This window comes from Pygocentrus nattereri, chromosome 3 (genome assembly GCF_015220715.1).
Source record: "Pygocentrus nattereri isolate fPygNat1 chromosome 3, fPygNat1.pri, whole genome shotgun sequence".
NCBI lineage: Eukaryota > Metazoa > Chordata > Actinopteri > Characiformes > Serrasalmidae > Pygocentrus > Pygocentrus nattereri.
Genome location: NC_051213.1, coordinates 40,197,775 through 40,225,248, shown reverse-complemented (window position 1 = coordinate 40,225,248; position 27,474 = coordinate 40,197,775). Strand labels below are relative to the sequence as shown.

Here is a 27,474-nt window from a genome sequence, read left to right as displayed (position 1 = left end):
TAATATTTATTTCTGGTCTCTAGGGAATTTCCAGTGTTCTGTTAGTGCTATTGGTGGTTACATTTACATTCCCTCACTGGGTTTAACATTACTTAAGAAAGATCTGCTTTAAATACAGACATTTGATGCTTGTAAGACATTCATGCAACATATACTGTGGCACATTTTGCACATTTAAACCTCAGCTGGATGTTTTAATTTACGGTACAATACAGTTTACAGTAATTGAACAGCAGGACTGAAATAAATCAAGGATTACTGTTAAGCTAAACCTAGAATTAAAATAACGGTTTAAATGTATCCTTTTGCTTTTATTTTAAAATGAAATTTGCAAAGATTAATAGAATAAACTTGTTTTATCCTTGTCTTCAAGCTTAAGTTTAACCTTGGTTTTTGCAACTCAAACTGTGTTTTATATTATTTATGCTGTAATCATAATATGTAGCAATAAAATCACATTTGAATTGCATCCATCCATCATGCAGTCCTTCCTGTATACAGTACATCGTTTCAGATCCTGTGCTTCTTTATCAGCTTGAACATGTTACAAATGACTGCAAGTCTAGCTAATCACCTACAACATAATTACTGTTTGGGACTTTAGGCTCACCTGTTTTCTGAAAGTAACGCAACAGAGGTTTGCCCATTTATTGTTTTCTCTCTGTCTGCTCTTTTCAAACGGCTAAACACTGACTAACGATAGATGTGCACCACAGAGGATCAATTTGCTTTTGCTTTTGAGGTGGGGGGGGATCCAGGAAACAGATGAGCAGAACTTGTCATGGAAGATATACATCATGTATGTTATAACAACAGAGAGCATCAAAATTAGAAATCAAAATCAATTTATTTTGAAGACATTTAGAGGGCCCCCTGTCCAGGGAATGCCTTGGTTAGCCAGGTCCATCGTTACCTATGGTCCGATGCCCCTGCTGACATGCAGTTATGTCTGTATTAATTTCTCCACAAGTTGTCTTTTGTATATGTGTTTCATTGTAGTCTAGCTTACCTTAATGCAAATTTTTAGTTTGAAGCACTGGGCTGTGGCACAAGTTTTCACTCATTCTCTTGTCAGTAGAGAGTACAGGTGCTTTAAGAACAAGATACTCGGGTAAAAAAGAAAGAACTTAATTTAGATCTTTTAGATAATTTACATCTTATTTAGAACACTAATAGAAAAGTTTCTCTTTGTGGTACTTTTCATGACTTTTGGAGGGGTTTTGGTGCATTCCAAGAACCGTCTCTTAGAGCATTCTGTGGACTTTTCTTTCCAGAATTGAACTTGTGAAGTTGAGTGTTTCATTGTCCAGAGGATTGTGCTGAAATATGATAAAGAATGCTAGGTCTTTGATGTAGAATGAAGGAATTTGATGAGGATTAAATGGAGTACTGGTGCTTCCAGAAGAGCCACCATCTCTCATTCTCTCTTGCTCTTCTTTCCCTCTCCCTCTCTAATCCTTCTTTCTGGTCCTCTGAGAGTTCATCAGTTCACTGTGGAGGCTCTGGCCACATGAATAATCATCAGCACACCAGAATCTCTCTCTCTCTCTCTGATGTCTACTGCTTTCATTAGCACCTCTGAGGCATGTATTTGTGAGAGAGTGAAAAGAGTAGGATGAGACCTAATATGAAGGCAGAAACATGTGCACATACATTTCCATGACATAATGTAGACAGAATGTTAGACTTTGTGTGAGTGCACTGAGGGGGAAGTCGTAGAGAAGATATAGACAGTTGCACATACTACCAGTCAAACGTGTAAGACATCAAACTATGATATAATGCTTATAGTTTTGCGACCATAAAAATGATATTCTATTTTAGATTAAATTATTAAATTCTTGCCTTGATGCAGCTTTACACAGCCATTTCTTTCACTAAAGCTGCTTCATGAAGCTTCACCTGGAATGCTTTTTACATTTAAGCAGGAGTCTCAGAACTTTTGGTTGGTAGTGTACCTCTCTTCATGAAAGAATTAAATAAAAATGAACCACTTTCAAACTGTAGCTGTAGGTATTATAGGTTAAATTTCTCCACTTAAAACTAAGACAGCATTATTGTTAATGTAGGCTATAATAAAAATGACACCTCTTTCAATTTGAAAAGAACATTGTAATTTTGATGATTACGATTTTTACAGACACCCTGCATTTCCCCTACTATAAACACCTGCACCCAAAGACATGATGCTTTGGTACAGCCCAGCATGTGGGAGGAAAGAACAAGCAGGACACACAAGCAGTCACAAATTTTATTTCACAAATGTTAAACAGAGCAAAAACTTTAGCAAATATACTCTACTTATGAATGCAGCATAACATTCATAACAAACGGTTCTGGAGATGCTAACTGGCGACTAGTTCAGTACAGTAGTTAGGCTTTATAAAGAAATGTTTAATATATAAAACATTAAAAATATTCACTGTAAAGTTGTTACGAAGCTAATACAAAGTGGAAAAAAATGTTGTTTTTAGAGTGCAGTATATTATCTGGGGGAAATTCCAAAGGCATTTATAGCTGTGTTCCAGAGCACCTCTGAAACTCCTTGACCTCTACTAGTCTGAGGCTCTCCAGCAGAGGGCGCTAAAAGAATAGAGGTTGTTTTTGTGTTCATCATTTAAAAAGAAGAAAGGGCCATGAATGCGTGTGTTTGCAGTATCGTTGAAAGCAAGAGTTTTTTAAAAAAACTTTAATTTCTGATTTTTATTGTGTTTGTACAACCCAGTTTCGAAAGAGGTCGGGGCAAAATGTTAATAACTTTTTAACATTTAATAACAGAATGCAATTATGTCCAGTCATTTAAACCTTATATTTAATGTAAATATACAATGACAACATATCAAATGTTGAAACTGAGAAATTGTATTATTTTCTGAGATGGTATGGTTGTTCATGGGTGACTTCTGTGAAGGCACTATTAATGCTGAATAATTTATACAGGTTTTGGCAACATATGCTCAGGAAAAAAAATATTTAAGCAAGACATTGCCAAACCACATTCTGCACATATTACAACAGCATGACTTCACAGTAAAAGTTTGGGTGTGTTTGATTTGTTGTTGTTGTTGTTGTTGTACTATTTTCAGTTAGATAAAGGGTTTAGATGATTTGCACATCATTGCATTCTGTTTTTACTTACATTTTGCACAGCATTCCAATTTGTTGGAGATGAGGTTTTAGAAAATGCAAAATAGAAGCATTTTTCCCTAGTCCCTAGACTTTTGGTACCTGTTGTTCTCTCTCTCACACACACACACACACACACACACACACACACACACACACACACACACACACACACACACACACACACCTCGTTTCCCCAAAAATGTTAAGATGCTACATAAACTAAAAAGAAAAATAGAATGCTCATCATTTAAACCTTCTATTTAATTGAAAATACTATAAAGACAATGTGTCAGATATTGAAATTAAAACTTAGTTTTTTGAAAAATATATGCTCATTTTTAATTTTAATACCAACAGTACATTTAAAAAAGCTGGGACAGGGGCACGTTTCCCAATTTGTTGCATCAGCTCTTCTTTTAAGAATACTCTGCAATTGCTGTAGTTTCGAAAATGAAAGGTTTTCCCATTCCTGCCTGATACATGATTTCAGCTGCTCAACAGTTCTTGAATTGTTGCACTATTTGCCTGTGCAAAATAGGGTGGTGAACCCCTCATCATCTTTTGAAAGGCTCTATTTGGGGTGCTCTTTTTATGCCCAGTTATGGTACTGTCCCATTATCAATTAACCATCAGGCAATTTCAATATCTGCATGTCATTGCATTTTTGTTTTTATTTACATTTGGTTATTTGGGCGTGATTCCCTGACTGGGTGACCAGGGTCCTTTTGTGCTTAGAAGATGGAGTTGGGTATGCGTGTCTGTCAGTCTCTTTTTGAGACCAGCAGTTGTTGACATTCTTGTGATTTTAATATCCACTTTTTATAGACTGGAATACCAAAAAGGAACCACTTAGGCAACTCTGCAGTTTTGGAAAGTGTGTGATGATTAATTATGGTCTTTAAGACAGCAATCATATCCTCACAGCCATGTTCCAATATTCCCAGAAATGTAAATGTGTTTACTGCAACAAAGGGACGTCGATATTATTGGCATTCATTTCAGAAGAAACATAGCAGAAGTAGATGTCCACAAACTTTTGGACATATAGTTACATTTGCAGATGAATGAATTAGAATTTTGGTCTATGCCAGCCATTACATAATGAGAATATAGCTGCGATATTTCGTCTTCATTATCTTCAACAGGCCCAGAGATTCCAAATGGCCGCCTAATTACCAGTGACAAATGAAGCTATTCTTAGAGCAAACCTGAATGAAAGGCTGGAAAATGATTATAAGGTCATTAATTAATTAACGTTTCTGTTAGAGTTGCTGACTGGGGAAAGTCACATCTATCTCTGCCTTAGCATGAGTTTGACATGAAAACAACAGATGGAAGGACTATGTTGTGTCCTTGTAATGTATAAATTTTAATTTTATATATATATATATATATATATATATATATAATACTTTAAAGCCTCTATTTTGGGTAGAATAATAGAATGAATGAATAAGCCTAGCATTTTGTATACTTTTGCTTGGCACGAGGACATTTAGTTGCAAGCATATCAAAATCAATCAGTTAGAAGGCCTTTAATGATGTCACATGGATGAACCAAGGGTTAGTCCAAGACTAAATTATGATAAAATCTGAAGCTGCCTGATTATATCTGTACTTTTTTTTTCAATAGTGCAATGATTAAATCAGCACCCTTACATTATACTATAGCAACAAACTTAGCAACAACAGCTGCACTTCTATCTTGAACAATTAACAGGAGCCTGTCAAAAAAATTTTTTTTCAGCCTAGATTTGAAGACTGAATCCTAAACAGAAGGACGGAGCTTATCCTGCATAATCGCTTCAGATAAGGAACAATACGAATAAGAAATATTTTTCTATAATAAGAGAGCTTGACTCCTGCTGTATTTTTCATTATTCTAGGTACTGATTAAGAGCCTAAAGAGGGAAAGATCATAATAGTTGATAAGTAAGGTACTGTGAGGCAAGACCATTTACAGCTTTAAAGGTCAGTATAAATTAACTGGCACTCAATTTAAAGTAGATAAAGTGGTGCTAATATGGTCGATTGTTCTAATTGTAATAAAAAAATCTGCTTTATATTTCAGCCAGTTGAATGTTACAGTACTTAAACCTTGAGGTTATGAAGGCAGAGACTATGTTCGGCATTATGTACCAAGACCATATCCCTAAATTTGCTGATATTTTATAAACCGTTAGGGCCGTTTGAGTATTGCTGTTTAGTCAAGTCAATGGTGAAACAAAAGATTTTCATAGTTGTCAAGTATCTATACTTGATACAATAAAGTATCTATGTTATCTATACCTTAAGAGTCAAGACCCTCATCCCACAGTTCAGACTTTTTTTGGTTTCTTGTATATTTATTGTTATATTTGGAAATATGTTATCAGCATATACATAAGCAAAACCACACATTGCAAATGTGGACTTCATTAAAAAATGGTGTTCTACACCACTCAAACCACTTTCAGTGCTGCCCTCTTTTTGCTTGGAGTTAAGTTTACCGCAGAATAGAGTGCAGTGCCTCAATCTTGGGGCATTATGGCCTTGCACTCAATCAGTGTTCAATCAGTTTTTTTACTTGGATCCGTCTCTGTGTTGTCTTTTCTAACTCAACTGGATACCTGAGGATGTTTATCCCCTTGCTGTTAGGCGTGTAGACATTGGCCCAGGTCATATCTCAGTTTTGGGTTATGTAAAAGTGATGTCATCCATAGATGAATGAAAGCAATGGGCAGTAGACTGCTGTGTCTATAATCTTACAGGGTCTGTGTGGGTGTGAAAATGAGAGAGCATGATTATTTGTTTAAGCATCTGTACACAATACACAAGAATCAATGAACTCATACATTTCTTGCGCATAATTTCACATATGATATAACTAGAAGCTAAAGGCTTGAAGTTGGTTTCAGAAATCTTATTCAACAGTGATCCTCTCTGAAAATAAACCCCTGTGTAATACGTGAACATTGCTACTTTATGAATGCAGTGCATCCAAGAATTCATTGTACTTTCAAGATAGAAACATCAATGGCTTTGTTTTCTTTTAGCTCAATAATATATTCAGTATTTGACATCAGCACTTCAGCATCATCATTCATTTCACTTTGTGACTGAAAGAAAGCGCAATTATTTTAGACCTATGAAAAGCAACAAGGTGTCCACCCTCTCAGCATATTTGAAAAATACACATTTAACTGCAAATATGTGTGCGAATGGAGTTTAGGAATGAAAAAGATAGATGTGAGGAAGGAGCATTTAACAATATCCACAAATGAGCAGCACACAACTAACAAAACAGTATCTCCCTCAAAAAATAGAAAGGGACATCTCTCAGATAAGGTTTTAAGCTTGGTGTAGAGAGTTGAGAGCAAAGCACCTGCTAACCACAGCTTTAGGCTTCAACATTTGGAAGGTTGATGCACACATAATAGAAAACACCCTCACGTATGTTGCAAAAAAGCTACAGATCCACCAAAATAGCCTTTTCATGGTTTGACCAGCAAAAGAGCATTTTTTCAAATATAATCTGAGTATTATTGGAGAAATCTCTTATGCCTACTAAAGTATATAAATACATTATATTGCCAAAAGTATTCAGTCACCCATCCAAATCATGGAATTCTGGTGTTTTTAAATGTCACTTTTATGGCCACAGGTGTATAAAACCAGGCACCTAGGCATACAGACTGCTTCTATAATTATTTTTGAAAGAATGGGTCACTATCAGGAGCTCAATTAATTACAGCATGCACAGCAACTCAGCCACAAATTGGTAGGCCATGTAAAATGACAGAGCAGGGTCAGCGCATGTTGAGGCGCATAGTGTGCAGGGGTCACCAACTTTCTGCAGAGTCAGTCACTACAGACCTCCAACCTTCATGTGGCCTTCAGATTAGCTCAAGAACAGCGTAGAGAGCTTCATGGAATGGGTTTCCATGGCCAAGCAGCTGCATCCAAGCCTACATTAGCAAGGACAATGCAAACCATCGAATGTAGTGGTGTAAAGGGGCGCCACTGGTCTCTAGAGCAGTGGAGACGTGTTCTCTGGAGTGACGAATCATGCTTATCCATCTGGCAATCTGATGGACGAGTCTGGGTTTAGCAGTTGCTATGAGAACGGTACTTGTCTGACTGCATTGTGCCAAGTGTAAAGTTTGGTGGAAGGGGGATTATGGTGTGGGGTTGATTTTCAGGAGTTGGGCTCAGCCCCTTAGTTCCAATGAAAGGAACTCTTAATGCTTCAGCAGACCAGGAGATTTTGGAGAATTTCATGCTCTCAACTTTGTGGGAACAGTTTGGGGTCAGCCCCTTCCTGTTCCAACATGGCTGTGCATCAGTGCACAAAGCAAAGTCCACAAAGACATGGATGAGCGAGTTTGATGTGGAAGAACTTGACTGGTCTGCACAGAGTCCTGACCTCAACCCAATAGAAGACCTTTGGGATGAATTAGAGCAGAGAGGGCGAGCCAGGCCTTCTTGTCCAACATCAATGTCTGACCTCACAAATGTGCTTCTGGAAGAATGGTCAAAAATTCCCATAAACAAACTCCTAAACCTTGTGGAAAGCCTTCACAGAAGAGTTAAGGCTGTTATAGCTGCAAAGGGTGTGCCGACATCATATGAAGCTCTATGGATTAAGAATGGGATGTCACTCAATTTCGTATGTATGTGAAGGCAGACGACCAAATACTTTTGGAAATGTAGTGATTGTCTACACTTTAAAGTTAGAATTATTTGCTTCTTCAAATAAGGCAGTAGGACTGTAGCTTGATGTTAACAAATCAGTTGTGGCACATGTTCCTGACAGAGAGAGGCTGAAAGACATGAAAGGTTCAATTTGAGAAAGATGAGTCACTTATCTGTCATGGTAACTTCATCTAACATGTTGCCATCTGACTGTGCTTTCTGTTTTAGCCTGCATGCATATGAATCTGCTTTGCATTTATCTTGGATATGCAATGCTTTCAAAGATTTTTGGACCTTTAACTACTATTTTGGCAGGAGTAGGTTTACATGGGGAAGTGTGATATGCAAGTATTGTTAGGCCGTTTGAATACATAATTTTAGCAATTTTTATAGACTATTTTCTTGCATATGTAAGGATTACAAAAGAAAACAAAATGTAGTGCTGCTGCTGAGTGGTGCAGTCATCTAGGTGTAACCCAGGTGTATATTTACTGCCCTTGAAACCTGAAATACAGCTTGGTTAAAGAGAAAAATGTTAACTAACGGCATACTTTAAGGCGCCTTGCCCTTTAAGAAATCGCTCACGAAAATTAGAAGTGCTTTCCGTCTGGTGCGCATGTGCAGAAACACGAGAGAGCGAGAGATGCAGATAGCGAGAGAACTGTTCTGAACCTAGACAGCGCTGAAAATAAAACAGTTAGAAAATAGACTTTATTTTCAACTGAAACCTTGAAACCCTGACACTACCTGGACACTACCAGACAGAATATCTTGAAAACCGAGAAGATTAGTTTTGGTGAGTTAATTACTAAATAAACGTGTATATAATTTAACCTAGCTCCCTAGACCGCCGGTTATGGAGTAAATTGTGAAAAAAGTATGTTAATGCTTTGTTTTGATAAACAAAATGTGATTAATGAGTTTACAACTGTGAGAGTGATGGTAAAATGTTCAAGAAGAAGCATGCTAGTTGGGCAAATTATTAGCCGTGCTGTTAACTGGCGCCATTTCGTTAAGTTGTGCATGACATAGCCAAATGGTGTTGCGCAATGTTATGGTGTGTGAAATGGAAACAGATTATTAATAAGAGTGTTATTCTTTGGTCTGTTATGCAGGCCACGTTTTTTTGAGTGATTATTCAGTTCTACATGGCCTCTGAGTGTGCAGTTAGCGGGATGCAGCTGCACCGTGTGGACCGTGGATGGCGAGCCAACCCAAGAGTGATCATTGAATGCACCATTCTCACATTTCCATTTCTCCAACTCGGTAGGAGAGGGGATTTTTGTTTTTGATGCTGGGACACTAATAGAGATTTCGGGTTAATACAGCGCAAAGGATTGAGTAATTCTAAAGAGGATCTAGTTTTCTATTTTTCTATTTTTGTCAGGATTTTGGAAAGGACAGTTTGTTTTTCCTCCCGGATCCTCCCATTGACTCTTAATACAAGGACTATTAATGTGATCCTCTGATCATTTCAACTGGTTCTTGACAAGTGAAAGAAAAGAGAAATTATTCATGGAAGATTTTGTAAATATTCAAATTGTGATCATCACGTTATATTTTGATGTGATTGAACCCTGAGTAGCCAACCTGTGAGAAAAGAGCTCAGAAACTAGAAAAAGGAAAAAAAAGGAAAGGAAGAAGAGTACTTATCTTGAATTTTGTTTGAAACAAGGGTTGTTATGTAATACTTCTCCAGAATATTTTGTGCATATTTCTTTTAAAGGAAAACTGAAATACGTTGGTTAAAAGCACCTAGAATACAGTTACCCTAAAGAAAACCAAGATACCAAAAACTGATACTTACCTGGAAGTAGCTAAATAACACATACCTGTATACAGTAAACCTGTAAAGGAGAGCAAAAATAAGAAACTGCTTAATTAAATCAGTTAACTTAAGCAAACTTTAAGCAAAGACTTTTGTTCAACTAACACAAGGAGAACACTTACCTTAGAATTAGTTGAGGTGACATTAACAAGAAACAATCAAATTGACACTGGAAACAAGAGCAGGTAATGGACAAATCTAATAAAAATTAGATAGAAGTCTAAACTCAAATAGACATTTAAAAAGAAAAGGGGCTTACTCTACAGAAACAAAGCCTAGGTTATTCTATTTTGTTTTTGTTGTTCATTCATCACTGTCAACTTACATTCCCTCTTGAATAAAAATTTGAAGCTCATTTTATTAAAGCCATTCGTTTATTTTCCCTTATCTGTGTTTCTGGTGCTTCTGAGTCCTTCCACTCCTCACGAACCTAGAACTGGTCCTGTAGCTTACTCACCGTTGTGGACCATAGTGCACTGGTCTCACCTCATACCTCACAAATGCTACATGCGTGTCAGCCTTTTTGTCCAAGAGTCCATGACAGCATAATTGTCCTCCCTCTCCCAAGATGCTAGCCGGTGTCTGTTAGCTGATGTAACAGAATTGGCAGTTAGCGTTTTCCTCCAAGCACATTAAGATGTCCAATAACATTGCGTTAACTGTTTAAAAAAACGTGCAGATATCTGGCTTCACTTGTCTTGGAGGAAAAACGTACCTTCATCCTCCTAGCTTTGTAGCATCATGTAATTGGAGAGGCCTAACTAGCTGACTAACCATGACTAAAATGGCTAGGCACACTATACAATATACTCTCTCTCTCTGTATGTGTGTGTGTGTGTGTGTGTGTGTGTGTGTGTGTGTATATATATATATATATATATATATATATATATATATATATATATATATATATATATATATATAGATAGAGAGAGAGAGAGAGAGAGATAGATAATGTATGCAGAAATAACTATTCTGTGGGAATAGAAGCTGTGTGTTGTGTCCTTTTAAGGAAGCATTTAATTATATACTTTGGCCCAAATAAAGTATTTCCCTAAAGTGTAAATCCACATTTAAAGAAGATAATCAAAGGAACTTGTCAGCAGAGGAACAGTTCGGGTATATCAATGATATCAATGCATAAGTCAAGATGCACCTATATATGTGGTATACAGTGGTGTAAGGATTCTTTTTTTTTTTTTGGTTTAACAACAATGCTTTTACACATAGTATGTTATGGTTAGCTAAAAGCACTGCTGCTCGACTATGTTTTGCTTGAACTCATTGTGCTTGTGCCATTACTCACTTGTCAATCTGTTTTCACTTAAACACTATGATAATGTAGAGAATGAAGCAGGAAGGTTCAAACAAAGCTCTTTATTTGGCAAAATACAAAACTGCTCAGGCTATTCTGAGCTTGAAGTTACCAAAGAAAACTATTGGCTGTAGTGCCCCTAGCACAGAGCAGCAGAGGAGGCACCACCACAATATCATTACTGTGAGAGACTACAAAGACTTTATGAAAAATCTTGCAACCCCCCCCCCCCCCCCCAGTTTTTACCCTTGAATCACCAACTAGAGTCACTGTGAGCGTATTGAATCAAATTGTTCTAAATTACCAAAAAAATGTTTGTAATAAAATGTAATTAGTCTCAAAGATAATGTCTGTAAATCCCATCTGAAGTAGGTGACCGCTTTTAATGTGCTTACTTTCATTGTGGCACATTTTATACTGGCACACCTCCATGTTCCAGACCACTTATGCTAAGTTGCTTCATATCTCAAATCATTTTTCTAAAATTTGAGAGTCCTATAACACACTTTACTGCTGAATACCATGTGTGCCTTCTTTCTCCAAGATTGTATTTCAAACTGAAGGCACCTTATCTATATTTATATCTATACCATATCTTGGTAACTAGCAAAGATACTTTCTCTAGATTGACAAAACACTTCTTGTAAGTCACTCTGGATAAGAGCATCTGCTAAATGCTGTAAATGTAAATATATTTATTGCTAACTAGCTTTATTCATTCTGTTCACATCTGCAGGTAATCAGAATAGGTTTGCTGATTGGGAATAAGGTTTACACATACCTGCTGAGATTAGAGTGTGCAGGAATGAATCTGATAATCAGAAACTCTTTGTTAATATGGACCCTGGTGTCAAAAGATAATCCGAAAAGAAATCTTCAAGCAAGACGATTTGCAGAATTATTCTTACAGAAGAACACTCCATTTCACAGCCAAGATCAAAACACTTCTCTTATAACCCCATGTTGCATTTAGTAAGCTCCAATCTGAACCTGTAACTGATTAGTAGTATATTCAGTTTTAATCATTTAATCAGTTAAATCATTTTACTAATAATACTGATTTTATTTAACTTGATTGATTTTATTGATTTTGATATTGATTTTATCCACTTGTCAAAAACAGCACACACCACTGCCCAAGAATCAATCCAGCAGCAGATTGTTTTACTAAGCAGTATACCAGTAATATTTGATCCATATAAACTACCCATCTGTCTTGTTTTTGAAAAGGTTTTTTCTGGCTCTTTGCATCTCCTCCAGGTCTGTGTCAGCTTGGTGGAGAGTGTTGGGTGGAAATCATTAGACCCATAATGGCGCTATCTTTAATTACATCCTCTTTTAGCCTCAGTTCTCCAATTAATCTTGTGCTAGTAGCAAATCCTGCCTTTATGCCACTGCTTTCTCTGGCTCTTACTGTGAGCTGGTGTTCATAGTGATTGTAAAAAAAATTTGAGGAACAGTCATTCATGGTGTTTTGATGTGAAAAGGTTGATTACTGAGAAATTTACTGACTTTTGGAATGGTGATCAAAGGAACCAGGTGCTGTTATGTATATAATGCAAATATAGGCATTTTATTTCCTATTCAAAACCACCAGTGGACAGGATAGGATCCTTCTTTATTTATGTATTCATACTGTATTTTTTCTTTATCTGTTTTTTTCCCAATTTTTACAGCTAGTGATCTGAAAACTTGCTTGTTGGTATCAATAAATTTGGCTTCTCACTACCACGTTTGCTCCACATATTGGTCTATGCTGACTCATCAGAATACCCGATAAATGTGTGCCTCTACGTTTGCTCAACTAAGTAAGTGCATGAACAAAGTCTATATGAACAATTTAATATTGATTAGGTTGTTGAAACAGGCTGACTGAGTTTTTCTATGTTTAGATTTAATTTGGGGCAAAGATACAGTCTCAAAGTTGAATCTGGGTGACGCCTCAAGGTGGTTTGCAGACGATCAGTTTAGCCTGTCTGTCTGCGGCCTGGTCCCGGCTCTAGATTGTCAACAGCTGTTTACACTACTCTGCTGACTAACTAAAAGACTATGTGCTATGCTGCAAGAAAGTAAGGCAGCACCCTCCCGTGTGAGGTAGACACCATCCCTACCTATAAGACCAGGCTTCGAAATGTAACCAGTTATCTATAAAGCCCACTTGAATTTCCGAGCACCACTTGGACATCCAGCAGTTGAATGGTGAAAGTCTGCTGTAGGCTTAAGCACCACGCTGCATTGGGTTGGGACCAGAGCAAATAAAGGCATTGGACATAGTCTGGGCCTGTTTAATCACCTATTTGATATTACCCTTGGTTACCTCAGACTGCTGCAGATGAATATCATTGGCCCCTACATTAATGACTATCCTTGAATATCTCTTATTAGCTAACAGTCTAAGGTTGCCACTAACGTCCGGCGCTCTGGCTCCCAGTAAACAGCTAACTGTTACTGCTGGTAAAGGAGTAGCTAATTTGCTTAGCTGAGCAGGGCAAACCTGTTTGACACGCGAATCGGAGGAACATGGTGTTCTGGATGCGCACCTCTAGCTGGTCCATCTTATCCACCAGAGAGCTAACTCTCTGGCACTTAGCACAAACACTGCCACTGTCATTGCTAGAGGTTGAAAAGGGGATTAAACTAAACATGCCATGCTCTGAGCAGGCAGAAAAAAACAGCAGAAGCCATGATATTGCAGGTATGTACTTGGCTGATTTAGGAACTTACACCAGACATTGTCTCAGTAACGTGTTCTCAGTGCTCAATGATGAAGGCCAGACGGGGGCCCCAGAGACAGGTTTCCAAGAATTAAAGTGGAAAACTTTCACTACTTAAAGTGGAAAACTTTCTCTACTGACCCATTTCAACACCGAGACCCACGTCAAATCTATGTTTAGACTAAGACTTTAGACTAAGGCTGTTCTGCTACATATAACTTACAAAACTAGTATCACATTTCAGATGGGGGCAGTCATGGGCTTTAGGTTAGGGAACCAGCCCTGTAACCGGAAGGTCCCCAGAGCTGACAGCACGTGACTGAGGTGTCTTTGAGCAAAGCACCTAACCCTCAACTGCTCCCTGGGTGCTGCGGATAGGGCTGCCCACTGCTCCAGGCAAGTGTGCTCACCGCCCCCTAGTGTGTGTGCCTAGTGTGTACAGCGATGCTTGAAAGTTTATGAACCCTTTAGAATTTTCTAGATTTCTGCATAAATATGACCTAAAACATCATCAGATTTTCACATAAGTCCTAAAAGTAGAGAAAGAGAACCCAGTTAAACAAATGACACAAAAATATTATCATTTCACAGATGGGTTAAATGCGGAGGTGAAATTGACCTTTGATTGTATTATTCTACATATATGGTTAATTTGTTTTTCTGTTTAGTCGTAACAGGACACACATTACATTCAGCAAAGTTAAAAAAGAGGACCTTTCGGCACAGACTTATAATTTTTCTGAATCCAGCCAGGTTGATGCGCAGATGAGCTCTCAAACCAATCAAAGTGTTTTTTTCTGTGTGCTGTAAGCATTTTGACCAATCATAGCTCAGGCTGAATGTGTGGATGGTTTGATGAATCAAGGAATGAGACTGAATATTTTTAATTAACAATCAATTGTTCCCCCTACAACTCAATTAAGCTTGGAAACTGTTGGCTCTCTGTGCGTGAAATGTGATGTGTGTTGTTTCTGGTGAGTATGAGGGGTGAACAGGGAGGAGTGAGAACCACCTGCTGTGAAAACAATTCTCACCTCAAAATCCATCAATTAGTAGCCAGTGTGAATATTGCTATGTTAGCTGTTAAATTAGGCTACAATAGGTTACACAGTATAGGTAGCTACCTATAGCCTACACAGCCTACATTCCTTCTTACTTTCCAACATAACAGAACATAACAGAAACTGTAGTTTTCTTCAGGAAACATTCAGAAAATCCAAAAGGAGTTAACCATGTCACATGCTCTAAAATTTAGCAAACTGTCTGTTGAAACTTAAGGTTAATTTTCTTAAGGTTAGGGTAAAAGTTTAGCATCAGATTTAATAGAATCTATTCTTTAGTTAAATTTATTAGTTGAATGTTATAAAGCCAAGCTATGCATCTAACAAGCATCTACAGTGACTCTCACAATAAAGTGATATATGCAGTTGTGGAGAAACTACAGGCCAGAGGGAACACCGTTTCAAAGCTAGGGACGCAGATTTAGAATCATAACCTAAGCCCTCTTCTATTTTGTGCACTTGGTGTCCTGTGGTAATTTCTGTGGTCTCTCATTTCACTGTTCATAGAAGTTCTCATGCACTTAATGCAGCCTTTGGTGAGGACTGCCTCCCTGTGGTGTCTTACCCAAACTTCTGTAAGATACATGCTAAGACCCGTCAGAGAAGAACGGTTTGTCTACAGCTGTCTGACCAACATGTGGGGGGGGGGGTTATAGAAGTTATTATTTTAATTTGCCTTTGAGTCTTTGAGCTGCATTAGGTTTAGATGATAAAGTTTAAAATCTGAGTGACAAAAGTCAAAGCAATTGGTGTTCTGGGAGGTTCTGTGGTGTTTGGGACTGTAGCATTTTTTGCTAAGGTAATGATAGCTTGGTTAGCAGGCAAAACAGCTAGACACCACAGCAAAGAATCATAGCATCATTACTCTGGGTCGAATTTCAGCCCTTGCCCCTACCACTTAGCCCTTAGCCCTCTCTTTTGCGCGTTCATGTCTAGGGTAAGGGTGGCCCAGTTTTTGTTGAGATAGCGGGGTGGGGCGAATGCTACGGCTGCATGGCCCTCTAAACAGAGCTTTTTCAGAGGCACACTCCAATTGAGTGTCTTGAGGAAAAAAAAAAAGAAAACCAGGAAAATGGCTGTGTGAGTGACTGAAGAAACCCACAAATGTGAGAATTTTCTCTGTTAAAAAATTACGATAACCATTGTATTATTTTAGTTTAATGTCATTTCAATGTATTATGGTTGTTTTCTTCATAACAAGCACAAAAAAATTGCTAATAGCTTGCTAATGTCTTGGTAGCTAGCTAACTTTCCCATTCCACCATAAATAGTCCGGCAGTATTGATGCCTGAAGCACCAGAATGTAACTGCTGTACCAAGGTGGAAGAGGAAAATCCAAACAAGAAGCTGGCAAATACACTATGTTGCCAAAAGTATTCACTCATCCATCCAAATGATTGAATTCAGGTGTTCCAATCACTTCCATGGCCACAGGTATATAAAACCAAGCTCCTAGTCATACAGACTGCTTCTACAAACATTTATGAAAGAATGGGTCACTCTCAGGAGTGCACATAGTTTTAATGGTTCAGCAGACCAAGAGATTTTGGACAGTTTCATGCTCCCAACTTTGTGGAAACAGTTTGGGAATGGTCCCTTCATCTTCCAACATGACTGCGCACCAGTGCACAAGGCAAGGTCCACAAAGACATGGATAAGCGAGTTTGGTGTGGGAAAACTTGACAGTTCTGACCTCAACCCAATCTCTTAAACCCCCTCATTGAATGCATATGATGCCCTAAATGTCACTAAAGCCCAGCAGCGAGGTTGCTGAACTTTTCCTTTCTCTGCTATCACTGAAGATGGGCAGGGTTGTCTGCAGAGCAGTGCTAGTAGCCAGTTAATGAAGCGTTTTTAAGATTTCAACCACTACCATTAGGATAGCACTCGAAAACAAGAGGTAGGGGTAAAAAGAAGAAATGTGATTGGGCCTTAAACAGTTGCTCCACTCAGGAGCCTTCAAACCTCCCCCCATCGTTGCCTTTTCATAAGCATAGTTTAAACAATAATCAACATAAAGGCAGTAGCTCACAGCTTTTTGTCATTGGACTACCTACATTGGCTACCTGCTAACAAACATGTAGTAGGGCACAGTTTAAGGCTACGCTTGACAGAAGGAAGCTGATGAGTCAGTTGTAACCTACCTTAGATCTGTGTCACGTGGCTAAACATCCTGGTCATTTTTGTTGAGAAATGCCAGCATATCCACATGACCAGTTTTAGATTTTGACATGTCTGGGCAACCATCTTGACTCTTGGCCAATGACTCTGAGTGCGGAAAAGCATAGACTTGTAGCTATGTAAACAAATTGTCAACTGCATTTTAGATGGTTTAATCTCTGCTATATCCTTTTATTAATTGTCTCTGGTGCTATCATTTGAAATTAAATATCAGGAGTCAAGAGTCCAGTAAACCCAGAGTTGTGAATCACTATGTAGGGCTACCAGAAGTTGTGATCTGGCACCACCGTGCATACAATTTAAAAATGGTCCTCAAGTTCAACAGAGACCCACCCACATATCAAATTTCAATTGTTTATCGGAACCTACATTAACTTTTTAAACTAAAGCATTGGTCAAACTTTGTTAGTTATTGGTGAATCATTAACATTCACAAGGAAAACAGTTAGCAGAGCTAGTTATTTTCAGTGTTATGTTGGAGAAAGTTAAATTATGTTCAGTGTAAATAAGCATTCATTCTAGGTACTGTTGTGCCTCATTTTAGAGCGGCCAGAATTTTGCTCTGAAACCAAAAACAGCTTGAGAATTTTAGAATTATCTGTCTGAGCTTGACCCGACCAGAACCACATCATGATGTTCCAAACTGTTCCAATTATAACATAATTCTTTCTGAATCTGACTGTAACTGGCCCATCATTATTCAAAGTGCTGACTTAACCTGACAGGATAGTACCAGTTTACATGTAGTAACAATAATATCTGTTATTAGGGCATGGATACATAAAATATATAAAGCAATATTAAACGACATAATATAATAAAATATTCAGCTGTCAACTTTCTACCCAAGTAAACATGTATGTTGTTATTGGACCAGGATGTTTTCACATTTTTGCAAACATTTTGTTGAGAAATTGAAGAAATTACACATGAGCAGTCATTTGAGAGCAGCTTTGATTTTAATTGTAATAAATAATTTCATAAATTGCTACAGAAGTTTCAAAATAGTTCTCAGAAGACTTGGTAGCACTGAATTGTATATAATAATAATTTTTTTTTATTAAATGCTTAATGGAACAGTCTGTACTGAAAACAGAAACATTGTCCTATTATTCAAGTGTTCCATAACAGCATTATACCAGTCAGCCCCAGAATTTAAGATTTTATTTTACCTTTCATGTTATCATTCATCTATTTTCTTGTAGCATAATACCAACATGCAAATACATCATACAACCACTAGGAATTCTGGTGGTGTCGATCAGTCCTGTCTGCTAGCCTAACCTCTGATCTATAGTCTAATAAATACAACCAAGGTAGCATTAATGTGTTACCTTGATCATTGAAAATCAGTGATTCTATTGTGTTTCACAGACAGTTGCACTGTACAATGAATTTCTTACTCTGCACTACCTCCAAGTAACGACTGTACAAGTTACTATAAAACACTATCAGGATTAAAATCAGGCTAAGATATGGCTAGTGTAGGGACAGCTTTCCTCAAACCATGTTAAAAATGGAAACATTACGAAGGCTGCTGCTATTTTTTTTTGTGCTTCTGCCACTGTCTTTGTACTTTTTTCACTTGTATTAATACCAGTGAGTCAGTTTTAGAAACCACATGAGCAGGTCTATGAGATTATTCAGCATTTAGACACGCTTTGCACTGTAGCTCCAGTGGAAAACTAAAGAAGCAAACTACAGACTGACTACATTTTGGGGTAAGAGGAAAACTGTAACTTTTGATTGTTCACCAAACCATCACTTTATTGTTAGGTTGAAGACTTATTTGACAGCACTGGAATGCTTCTCAGTCTGACTGCTCTATTTTGCAGTGTTTCTTACCTTCATCCTTTTGTGAGGGACATGACCAGACAGCTCTGTGTTACTGAGTCAGTAGGACTGACAGGAAACACTGGGCTTGTGTGTGTGTGTTGGGAGGTGTTGGGGTCTGTGTGTTTATCTATGTATCTGTCTGTGAATGTCTGGTGGGAAACTTTACTATGACTCATGAAAAGTTTGAAGAAAAACTAGCACCTGAGGGCCTCACAGCCGACACAACGGAAAAGGTCCATTTTTCTCTCTCTCTCTCTCTCTCTCTCTCTCTCTCTCTCTCTCTCTCTCTCTCTCTCTCGCTCTCTCTCTCTCTCTCGCTCTCTCTCTCTCTCTCTCTCTCTCTCTCTCTCTCTCTCACTCTCTCTCTCTTTCTCTTTTTCTTTTTTATCAGGGAAAGTGAAAAAAAAATCACAAATAGCACATACAAATAATATTGGCAAACTAACTCCCAAACTAGTACAATGTAAACAATGCAACAGTACCATAATTAAATGATAATACTACATCCACAAAAAAAACAATAACCTCTCTCTCTCTCTGGCAGTAGTATATTCAGAAAAACAAACAAAAAAATGCCTAAAATAGTCAGTTTTAGTTTTCCTCGAGTCTACCATTATACTGTCTGCTTGAGTCATGGCTAAGAAAACAGCAGGTTAATAATGTCTATTAAGGTTTTAATAAGATAAAGGTTTTTTTTTCTTGTTTGTGTTAACATTATGCCTTTTGCTTTGGCTTGGCATTGGACAACAAGCAGTAATGGATCTAAGGCTTCAGGCAGTAGTTATTTGTTGTATAAACAGACCAAACAAAGGCACAGTGCAATATGTCTTCAAATGTAATGTTAATAGTCTTGCCATTTGTTCACATTCCATTGATTGCATCTCCCAGTGTAAAACCCAGTCTCTGAACTAACTGGGATTATTAAACCACATGGATCAATTTTTAGTCTCATGTTTGTGTTTGATAGAGAAAGGTAGATGTATTATTTCCTCCTGCCTGTTATGAGTGTGTTTGCTCTTAAGTATTTGTTCTAATCTTTCAGGGTATTTCTGATAGAGACAATATGAAATGAAACCATCCCATGACTGCTCTGTAATTTAGACAGTGGTGGACGAAGTACACAAACCATGTACTTGAGTTAAAGTAGAGATACCCAAGGTTACTTTTACTCGAGTAATATTTTAAAGTCCTTACTCTAGACCTCAAATTAAGTAAAAGTCCAAAAGTATTTCCCTTCAAATATACTTAAGTATCGAAAGTAAAAGTACTAAATGATTAATTATGGCTCTGATGTCCTGTTATCATTTTTATAACAAGACTCGCTTCATGAACTCATTTTAGGCGAAAATATTCCAGTGTCTCTCTTGGTAAACCAGTCTTTTAATAGAATGTCATTAATTAGTCTGACACTGATTGCTATTAAAATGATGTGATTGTGAGACACAAAACACTGAACGCCAACAGTTTCCATCAGGTAGAACCGAGTGGCTCTGAAATCACTTTTTACAAACAAGTTTCAGTTTAAGATTACTTTGTAACTTAGTTACAAGTTGAATAAAAACTTGCTTTAAACTCAGGTTCACAATTGAGTTTTTCTTTACTAAATTGATCTGTAGGTCTCTGTTCATAAACATAAACTAACCGAAACTTATTTTACTATAAAATGAAATGGTGTTTGCGTACACTTCAGGAAAAAAGAAACATGCCAGTCACGACTGCATATGTGTACATATTTCTGTATTGTTGTCTGTTTACACAAAGTTAGGTTAGTTCCATAATGTAGGTTGACGTTTATATTTTTACGCTGCTGCACTGATGTTGAACCATGTGCTGCACTGGGTCGGTATGACCAACAGGTCAAAACAAGCTCAGAACAAAGTGACCGCTGTGCCTGGAATGGTGTTCTTGCTTTGTGCTGCTTTTGTTTTAACATGTTACGTTTTTATACACACAGAAACCAAAAGGAACGACAGATTTTGAATAATGTAGTGGAGTAAAAAGTAAGATATTTGACTTTGAAATGTAGTGGAGTGAAAGTAAAAAGTCACCCAAAATGTAAATACTTCAGTAAAGTACAGATACACGAAAAAAACTACTTAAGTACAGTAACTAATTACATTTACTTAGTTACTGTCCACCACTGAATTTAGAAAGGGTAAAAATAGGTTTCTGCGGGTAGCGGTTCTGAACGGAGATAGGGGCAGGGTGGGGTATGAAGTATAATTGGGAGACTGTTAGATACTGACTGTCTATTATTGAAAGACTTCAAAAGACATTCATTTAACAACACCCACAAAAACACACAAAAAAAACACATGAGCACATGCTTATGCGTTCATGCACATGAGCACAAAACACTATGTGTCAAGCATAACAGAAAAACAAATCCTGTAAACCTGTGAAAACCAGACACTCAGATTATTTTGCCACTCATTTTACCTAAAAGTGGGTTTCTGTTATATAGTACTCTGTAGAGCAACATACTGTCACTTAGCCTCACTCTGTAATTTTCTGATGGAGTTCACAATTTTGTACCATTTTCATTTATGTTTTCATTGTGTCCAAGAATCCACCCCAATGCAACCCCCACACCCCCCCCCACCCCCCACAATTCTTGAACAATGTAATTTTTCATTCCATTTATTATTTGTCTTCCCTCCACACTTCAAGCATGTAGCAAAATTCATATTTCAGCTTTTTAACAATATTGTAATTATCAAATGGCATTCAGTGGAAAAATGTACAACATAAAGCATACGGAGTTAACCACTGGGTGTGATACTTGCGATTTTCAAAAATATGATGCATTTTTGCCATAGAGAAATCCACCTTACACCTGGAGTTTCTATTATGGGCATGACACTGACTATAGAATTATCACACAACTTCAATGGTCAAATGAATCTAGGGGGTGTTTCACTCTGTTGAGTACTTCACAAGTTATTGGACAGTAAATTACAGATATACTGTGTGATTCTACAGCTTGGGCTAGATGTAAATCAGCCCCATCTTAGCTTAATCATATTTTTCTTACAACTTTTTGGTGCTATTGTTCTTGGATTCACTGGAGTCCAAAATAATCAAGGTCTTTGCATTTGTTAACAACAAAAAAATGTTAACCTTCTTTTGATGCCTTTTTTGAAGGAGAAGGTTTAGCCTTACTAACCCATTTATGCCAGCCACCACAAACAGCTGGATCTAACAGCTTTACAAAAGTATTATTTTTTATATTAAGCCCATGTAAAATAAAAATAATTAACCAGTTTTTCAATTTATTTAGGAACATTTGGGGGGTTGGAATGCAAGAACGCAATTGTTAAAATATGAGTCTTGCCTGGTGAACCAATACTCTTTTTATTCCAGTTCTGAGCCCTAGTTGTGACCTTAACGTGCAGCATTATGTGTACTTCTGTGTGTGTGTGTGTGTGTGTGTGTGTGTGTGTGTGTGTGTGTGTGTGTGTGTGTGTATGTATATATGTGTGTGAGATTGTCTTCTGAATGTAGGTCACTCCAGCAGCTCAATGGCTATCTGTATGTTCACATGATCACAGTTAAAATGATTGAACTATGGTTTGTCCAGATGGCCTAATAATCTAATAGTATAAAGCACTGTCTAAGGGAATGGCCAGGGTTTGTCTAATCCTGTGACAAAGCAGAGTAGTTAAATATTTACTTTCTGCCTATGAGTGTATCTATGACTATTAGGGACGTCTCTGAGCTCACATGTATTCGATTGTGGTCAGTTATGCTTTAGGAAGTGATTTGTGGAACATCAAATTTCACCATGGTTTTATGATTATGACTTATTTTCAGAAATTCACTGAACAAATAAATATGACTTGAGGAACTATTTATCCAGTGGTGGATATATAAGCAATAAAAACATCATTTTGGGGGGGAATTTTATGTTTGTAAATATTATTATAACATAATATCGGACTGCGAGCAACTGAGAGTGCATCACTGCAAGCGACTGAGAGCACGTCACTGCGAGCGACTGAGAGCATGTCACGGCAACGTTTTGTGCTATAACATGTAGAAAGGAGAATCACCACTCTGGAATGCCTTCCGAGTTTCTCAAACACTAGAGCACGCTCCAGAGCGGGTTCAAAATGAATTATATCCTTCTCCTTTCTAAAATTAAAGAAACATTCTGGGAAAGTGACTAGAATCTATTCTAACTTTTTGCTTTTAGCCGTTGAGCTCCATTTAGTCCCATTCATTGAGGACTTGCTTGCGGGTGCCCTCTGCATTTTAGCAGTTCTGTTTTTGATATAACAGGGAAAATAAGAAGTGGTCAGGCTCCTTATAACCTGGCTCTGGTAATTCTGTCGAACTCACTTTGTTTTTCATTAATCTAATCAGACTGCAGGTAGTATGAAGTTTTGGGCAGCATGATGGTGGGCAGCGTGATGGTGCAGTGTGTAATGTTGTTGCCTTACAGCAAGAAGGGGCCTGTGCGGCCATGGTCCTTTCTGTGAGGAGTTTGCATGTTCTCCCTGCATCTGCATGGGTTTCCTCGGTATGCAATCAGGCGAATTGCATATGCTAAATTGCCCCTAGGTGTCTCTGCGTGTATGTATGTATGTGTGTGTGTGAATGTATATGTCTGTTTGTCTGTCCTGTGATAGGCTCCAGCACCCCTGGTGACCCAGGAGGATGAGTGGCATAGATAGTGTGTGTGTGTGTGTGTGTGTGTGTGTGTGTGTGTGTGTGTGTGTGTGTAAAACAATACTTTCTTTACTTTTTTTTGGTTACAGAAAAAGAACTTGTGTATACTATGTATACTAGCTTTTCTGAGACACGCAAAAACATTTTTTACTGCCAAACCTCAAATGCAGACTGTGTTTACAATAATCCCTCTGCCTTCTCTGGCATTGCTGTCTGTAATACTCTGTAAATACCCTAGTGCATGTGTTAGAGAGAGAGAGAGAGAGAGAGACAGACATACCTTTTAGGACAGTGTCCTTACAGCACATCTGAGGAGAGGAACAGAGAGAGATAAAAACAGATGTACTATGTAGGAAGAGAAAGAGTTAAAGAGCAGAAGAGAGAAGGGAAGGAAAAGTAAAGCAAGAGGATAACTAGATAAAGGCTGAAAATGTACAGAAATACAAGGAAAATGTAGAGATGGGGATGAAAAACAGGGAGAGAGAGAAATAAATGTATGTAAAATAGAAGGAGGGGATGCAAAACAGAGTAAAAAACAAAATCATTGAGAGAGTGAGGATAAAAACAAGATTCAGAAATCAGACTGAAATAGTATGAAGGCATATCAGTATCAAAACGAAAGTTCATATGTAAAAGAGAAATGCCAATGTGTTTGCGTGTTTACATTTAAATTTCCTACTCGTTTATATGCACCGAGTTCAAAATGAACATTTAATACTGCAATTTTAATTTGCAATTTCCATTTTGTGCAGATTTCATTTACACAAAGATGTAGATGCTTTACTTAAATTAAAATGCATTTCCCAAACGGCATGCTTATGCCTAATGTTATTATATACTAATTTTATAATGATAATTAAAATGTAAGTTGTCATGAATTTCCACTCTTTAAAACTGCATTAAATTGCATTATCAAAGAAAACACCAAGCTAGAAAGATGTAAAAATTCAATTGTAGGTGAAAAACAGCCTTCTCTTTGCAATTACATTTTCTGCCCTGTTGTGCTGGTTATTTGGCAGAATGCCTTTGTAAATGCATTACAGCAATATATCATTTTGTTTTAATCAGCTGGTCAAAATTGTTGTCTGCATCCGAGCTGGGTTGCGTTAGCCGAGCTGGGTCATGTTAGCCAGCTGGTAAAATCAGCAGATGAGGGCTTTGTTTGGGAATGTAGCTAGCATTATACAATGGTGTTTAGCTACCTTATTTCTGCAGCCTTCCACAGCGCACATAGCTTATTATCATGTGAGCTGATAGCAGAGCTCTGTTGCTGTAGAAGATCTCCCGGTACGGCATCAATTGGAATCTGTGTCCAGCCTCACTTTCAGCCACTGTATGAAACAAAGCTGAAATTAGTTTGTTTTTCAAAATATTCTGTTTCACATCGAAACAGCTGTAATATTTGTGTGCATTGAGGCACCAGAATGTAACTGCCGTACTGTTTAAATGGACCTGAAAATCAGAAAAGAAGCTGGTGAGGAGGAAGCAGAGTTTTGCCTCATTTTTATCCACCAGATTGATGAATCAGAAAACTTGGCCACACGTTCAGTTATTGTGTGTATAAAGACATTTAAGCAATGCATTAAGCAATTTCTTTTCTTCATCTCATCTGCTAAGGCAAGAGTAGCTGTAAACTCTTTACCTGCCATGTTTTTAGATAAAGTCTTTTCCACTGTGAGTGCTGTTGGCCCTTTCAGTTGTCACAAATGGCAATTATTGCATGATCACATTAAGCATGAACATGCAGTTCTGGAAATACATTTTAGTTTAAATAAAGTTACTCATAAAGCATCTCAATGTTTGTGTAAATGAAAAGTCAATACTAGTACACCAAAAGGAAAACAAAACAACAGTATTGAACCAGAATTTTCATTTTGAGCTAAACATTGCATATATGAGTAGTACCTATTACATTTTGATACTGATGTGCTTCCATAAAAGACAAGGTAGAAACAGAGAAATCAGAGAGAAGAAAGGGGTGAAAACAGGGAAAACAGAGAGAGATGATGAGAGGAGACTAAGAGAAATCAGGGAGAGAAAGCCAGAAAACAATGGGGAAAGAGAGAGAGAAAGAGAGAGAGAGAGAGGAAGGGAGAGAGAGGAGGGGAAATCAAAGCAGGAAAAGTATTGAGCGAAATCAGAGAAAGTAAATGAAAACAAAGAAATCAGAGAGAGAAGACTGAAGAGAGTGTGAATGAGAGCGTGTGTGTGTGTGTGTGTGTGTGTGTGTGTGGAGCTGGAGAGACGCTAAGAGGGAAGAGATGAAAAGGGGAGCAAGAGAGAGAGAGGCACACACACCAATGGTTTGCCAGAGAGTAACGAACAGAAGGGTGGGGGGGGGGGGGGGAAGGGAACTGTGCGTGTGCATTAATGTGTGTATGTGTTGGAATGTGCAGACACAGGAGGACCGACTGCTTATCTGCATTTGTCCTCCTGACACTCAGTCGGAGACAGACGCTCACTTCACAGCGCTGGAGGCACCGTTCTGAGAGACGGTGATTAACCCTCCCCACCCCCCTCCACCTTTTCCTACCTGTGCTTGTCTGGACTGGTGTGTGTAGAGAAGAGAGAGTGAGAGAGATTTTCTTCAGTACTTTCGTGTCTGCTGTCTAAAGACCCAGTACGTACAGAGAGAAGGGCAAGCAGCTCATCTGAGGAATTATCTGCTAGTACCTTCTGTGTGTATGTGTGTGTTAGTTTCCATTGCGAGAAGCTGAAGACTCCTATTTTGGGATTACGAGACAGACTTTTGGAGGAAACTGCTTATTTGAAAAGAATTCTGGTGCAGGAATACCAGCTTTGTTCGCATGACACCCAATTCTTGGGTTAGCAAGTGAGTAGAATTTTATTATGTGTGGGTGAGATGTCTAAGGAATTCGAGTGGCCTGCTGATGGAAAACACTAATATTGCAGACGGACACTAAAACTATGTGCCTTTAAGATTCTACTGTAAACTCTGAATTAGGACTAGCATCTTCTGGGGACACAAGCACTACTACCCTGTTATTTGCTGCATGTGTATGTGTGCGAGAGAGTAGTCAAGCATGTCCAAACCATCCCGTCTGGCACGGCCACCCTCGGCGACTCCTGGCTCCAAGCTGCCATCACCTCACCGTGACAGACCGGCAGCCCGTCCCAGAACATCCCAGGAAGAGAAGTTGATGCAGACAGGCAGTGAGGGCAACCTGTCACACCACAGCACAGTGGCCAATGGCGCAACACAAGCACACAAGAAGGGCGAGGAGGAGGCCAGCCAACGTAAGATCAGAGGCAACCCACCCAAAGGGGTCATGGCAACAGTAACTCAACAACCAGGTGCCCATCACAGTGAGTATGAACAGGAAATACACATAAAGGTCAAATAACTTTCACTAGCATTGTTCATTATAAAATCCAAGTGCTGTGTGTATTCACTCAGGTCATTTGTACTCAGTCAGACTGCCCTTTGCAACTGTAATGAATTTTTTTTTATCACTTTTAAGGATGAGTTATCTTGTGCTGACATTCTTTTATATCTTATATGGGTTTAAAGATGAATAACTTTTTTTTCTGTACAAAATTTCTGCAGTTGTTGAGACAAACAAAGTAATTAAGAGTGGTTTGATGTGAAATTGTGCACTGTAGAGAAACATCAACCCAGCTTTCTTCACAATGGGGATAATGGGAAGCAGGGGTTGCTACGTCTACCAGTGTCCTCTGACCTACACGTATGAACAGTTTTAACTCACCAAGGGTCTGTTAAATGGCACATTTCACAACCAATCCCTCTGTCTTTCTTCACATGTTAATTAGTTAATTAGGAAGAAGCTTTGAAAAAATCAGTGAAATTCCTCTTCATGTATTGCATGTTTGTTGTGGTTGTGGGTGTGGAGGGGGTACTGATGCCTGGCTTCACTTGTCACAAATACATTCTTTGGTCCATGTGCACATACCCATCTGGACAAGTGATGGTCACCTCCACCTCCAAACATATAAAATAATATGGGTGGGTGAGGGGGTATATTACATCTTTTGAATAAAGAATAATCCCATTAGTTTTTAAATAATCCATCAGTACAAATCAGA

At 38.1% G+C, this 27,474-nt stretch overlaps 1 protein-coding gene across 8 annotated transcripts in view; it reads left to right on the top strand.

The window, feature by feature from the left end:
* Window positions 1-27,474, top strand: part of si:ch211-285f17.1 (sickle tail protein) — a 269,763-nt gene that overhangs the window by 31,347 nt on the left and 210,942 nt on the right. For 5 of the 8 annotated variants that reach the window (XM_017715950.2, XM_017715949.2, XM_017715948.2 and 2 more), the window contains exon 1: window positions 25,864-26,736. The exons of 1 other annotated variant lie outside the window; for it this stretch is intronic. In XM_017715950.2, the coding sequence (XP_017571439.1) occupies window positions 26,454-26,736 (283 nt within the window). In that variant the 5' untranslated portion in view covers window positions 25,864-26,453. Of the gene's footprint in view, window positions 1-25,863; window positions 26,737-27,474 lie in introns of those variants that run through there. 2 more of the 8 variants (XM_037536691.1, XM_017715952.2) reach the window with 1 other exon arrangement.